Source organism: Salvelinus fontinalis, chromosome 5, assembly GCF_029448725.1.
Source record: "Salvelinus fontinalis isolate EN_2023a chromosome 5, ASM2944872v1, whole genome shotgun sequence".
In the NCBI taxonomy this organism is placed as follows: Eukaryota; Metazoa; Chordata; class Actinopteri; order Salmoniformes; family Salmonidae; genus Salvelinus; species Salvelinus fontinalis.
In genome coordinates, this window is record NC_074669.1 from 56,650,231 (window position 1) to 56,653,414 (window position 3,184).

Here is a 3,184-nt window from a genome sequence, read left to right on the forward strand (position 1 = left end):
TACTTTACATAACCTGTATAACATTCTATATGGCTTCTCTACACAACCTGTGTATCTCTGACGGTCAACATTCAACCGCTAGACGGTTATCAACCATGGAGACTTTTCCTCATTCCATTCATGTTATCACATCCACATATATCCATAGATTTACTATGCCAGTCAGACAGTCACTGCCAACATCATGGCCATCCTGTCAATGACATTAGACACTTCCATATCCACAGGGCTATCACTTAGTATTCCACTCAGAAGTCAGCATCATGACCAATGCACTCAAAATACCAGTCAGTTCACGGCTAAAATGGCACCCTATTCCCTATGTAGTGCACTACTTTTGACTACTTTAGGTGCCATTTGTGACACATACCATAGACATGTAATATGCCGGTCAGGCTCGTCATCGTCATCATTCCCAACTTATAACACTCAGATCCAATTTGGTCTGAGCCCCGTAACGGACGAGGCGGGCGGCCACATTACACAACCAGCCGGAATTCATTACACGTCAAGTGAAACATCCAATTTAGACACTTGAAGGCCACCGTGAATGAATTAATATGGTTTCAATTTCTAATGAATCTCCTCTCTCCTCTCTCTCTCTCCCCATCTCTCCCCTCTCTCCCTCTCCATCTCTCCCCTTTGTCTCCCCTCTCCATCTCTCCGCTCTGTATCTCTCCATCTCTCCCCTCTGTCTACCCTCATCTCTCCCCTCTGTCTCTCTCTCCATCTCTCCACTCTGTCTCTCTCTCCATCTCTCCCCTCTCTCTCTCTCCATCTCTCCCCTCTGTCTCTCTCTCCATCTCTCCCCTCTGTCTCTCTCTCCATCTCTCCACTCTGTCTCTCTCTCCATCTCTCCCCTCTCTCTCTCTCCATCTCTCCCCTCTGTCTCTCTCTCCATCTCTCCCCTCTGTCTCTCTCTCTATCTCTCCCCTCTTTCTCTCTCTCTCTCTCTTCCCTCTGTCTCTCTCTCCATCTCTCCCCTCTGTCTCTCTCTCTCCATCTCTCCCCTCTGTCTCTCTCTCCATCTCTCCCCTCTGTCTCTCTCTCCATCTCTCCCCTCTGTCTCTCTCTCCATCTCTCCCCTCTGTCTCTCTCTCCATCTCTCCCCTCTGTCTCTCTCATCCATCTCTCCCCTCTGTCTCTCTCTCCATCTCTCCCCTCTGTCTCTCTCTCCATCTCTCCCCTCTGTCTCTCTCTCAATCTCTCCACTCTGTCTACCTCTCCATCTCTCCCCTCTGTCTCTCTCTCCATCTCTCCCCTCTGTCCTACCTCTCCATCTCTCCCTACTCTCTTCCCCTCCATGTTCTTTTCTTCTCCTACTACCCCCTCATGTATCTCCCTCCCTCCCTCCAGTTCTGCGTTCCAAGAAGCGGACATCGTGAGTTCTAAAGACAGCGGTCACGGGGACAGCGAGCAGGGAGACAGTGATCACGACGCCACCAACCGGGGTCATGCCGGTGAGTCCTGCCATAATTACCCTGGCTAAAGATCTCCGTAATGGGGGAGGATAATGCCCGAGTCTCAGTGCTTCGGTGGTGATGCAGAACGGTGATTTTTAATTTCCTTAATTTGAGCGCAGCAGCGGGGTCTGCCGGCCGCTGGTGGGAAAGCCTGAATATAAATCAGAGACAAGGTGTTGATTATGTTTCACACCGGATGTTACCGGGCGGATGAGAGGAAGATACTGTGGATTATTTACCCTCCTTCTCTGTCTCTCTCTCTCTCTCTCTCTCTCTCTCTCTCTCTCTCTATCTCTCTCTCTCTCTCTCTCTCTCTCTCTCTCTCTCTCTCTCTCTCTCTCTCTCTCTCTCTCTCTCTCTCTCTCTCTCTCTCTCTCTCTCTCTCTCTCTCTCTCTCTCTCTCTCTCTCTCTCTCTCTCTCTCTCTCTCTCATTCTCTCTCTCTCTCTTTCTCTCTCCCTCTCTGTGTGTTTTCTCCCCCTTTCTCTCTCCCTGTCCCACGTGGTGCTGAAAGAACAGCACATTGAAAGGGGAGAGTTGTAGTTAATGTTGGTGCGTTTTTTGTCAACGAGGCAGCAGGTGAATTAAATAAATCATTATTCTGCATCATCCTAATCAGATGTCAAGTTGCTGTCTGTTTGTTGTGTTGTTTGTTGTGTTGTTTGCTGTCTGTTTGTTGTGTTGTTTGCGTGGCAACGTGGCGAGAGCAAAGGCCTTTGTTTCTAGTAAGTTGATATGATGACAGGATTGGCTTGGTATGGCCTTCATGATGGCAATGGCCCAACCCCAAAACGATTGGATAACTGCAGCGCCTCATTTCTACACACACACACACACACACACACACACACACACACACACACACACACACACCACACACACACACACACACACACACACACACACACACACACACACACACACACACGCACACACACACAGGACCAAGTTACAGGCAGTGGATTGTATCCAGTTATCCATGGTTTATATTGGCCGATATTCTGTTGTATTTCTGTTCTGGACATCTATTTGATTTCCACCTGTTTATTGATTAAAGGGGAGCCAGACAATGCCAGGACAGTATCACAATCCAATTTGGAATTGATTTGACCTTTACTTGACCTTTACTTTAACGTTACCGTAACACAAACGTCTAGGCAATCTGGCTGCCAAATATCATGTAAATGTGGCGTTGGAATACAGAATGGAATATGGGTCGTGCCGTGCGTAGGTTATCAGATGGCTTGGACGGGCCTCAGTATGTGTGTAGGTTATCAGATGGCTTGGACGGGCCTCAGTACGTGTGTAGGTTATCAGATGGCTTGGACGGGCCTCAGTACGTGTGTAGGTTATCAGATGGCTTGGACGGGCCTCAGTACGTGCGTAGGTTATCAGATGGCTTGGACGGGCCTCAGTACGTGCGTAGGTTATCAGATGGCTTGGACGGGCCTCAGGACGTGCGTAGGTTATCAGATGGCTTGGACGGGCCTCAGTACGTGCGTAGGTTATCAGATGGCTTGGACGGGCCTCAGTACGTGCGTAGGTTATCAGATGGCTTGGACGGGCCTCAGGACGTGTGTAGGTTATCAGATGGCTTGGACGGGCCTCAGTACGTGTGTAGGTTATCAGATGGCTTGGACGGGCCTCAGGACGTGCGTAGGTTATCAGATGGCTTGGACGGGCCTCAGTACGTGCGTAGGTTACCAGATGGCTTGGACGGGC

General features: G+C 49.5%; 1 protein-coding gene across 1 annotated transcript in view; it reads left to right on the top strand.

The window, feature by feature from the left end:
• The window catches only part of LOC129855894 (protocadherin-10-like), a 9,956-nt gene extending 8,134 nt beyond the window's left edge, over positions 1 to 1,822 (top strand). The window contains exon 3 of the mRNA XM_055923992.1: positions 1,357 to 1,822. Within this exon, the coding sequence (XP_055779967.1) occupies positions 1,357 to 1,489 (133 nt within the window). The 3' untranslated portion in view covers positions 1,490 to 1,822. The remainder of the gene's footprint in view (positions 1 to 1,356) is intronic.
• Positions 1,823 to 3,184: the final 1,362 nt, after the last annotated feature.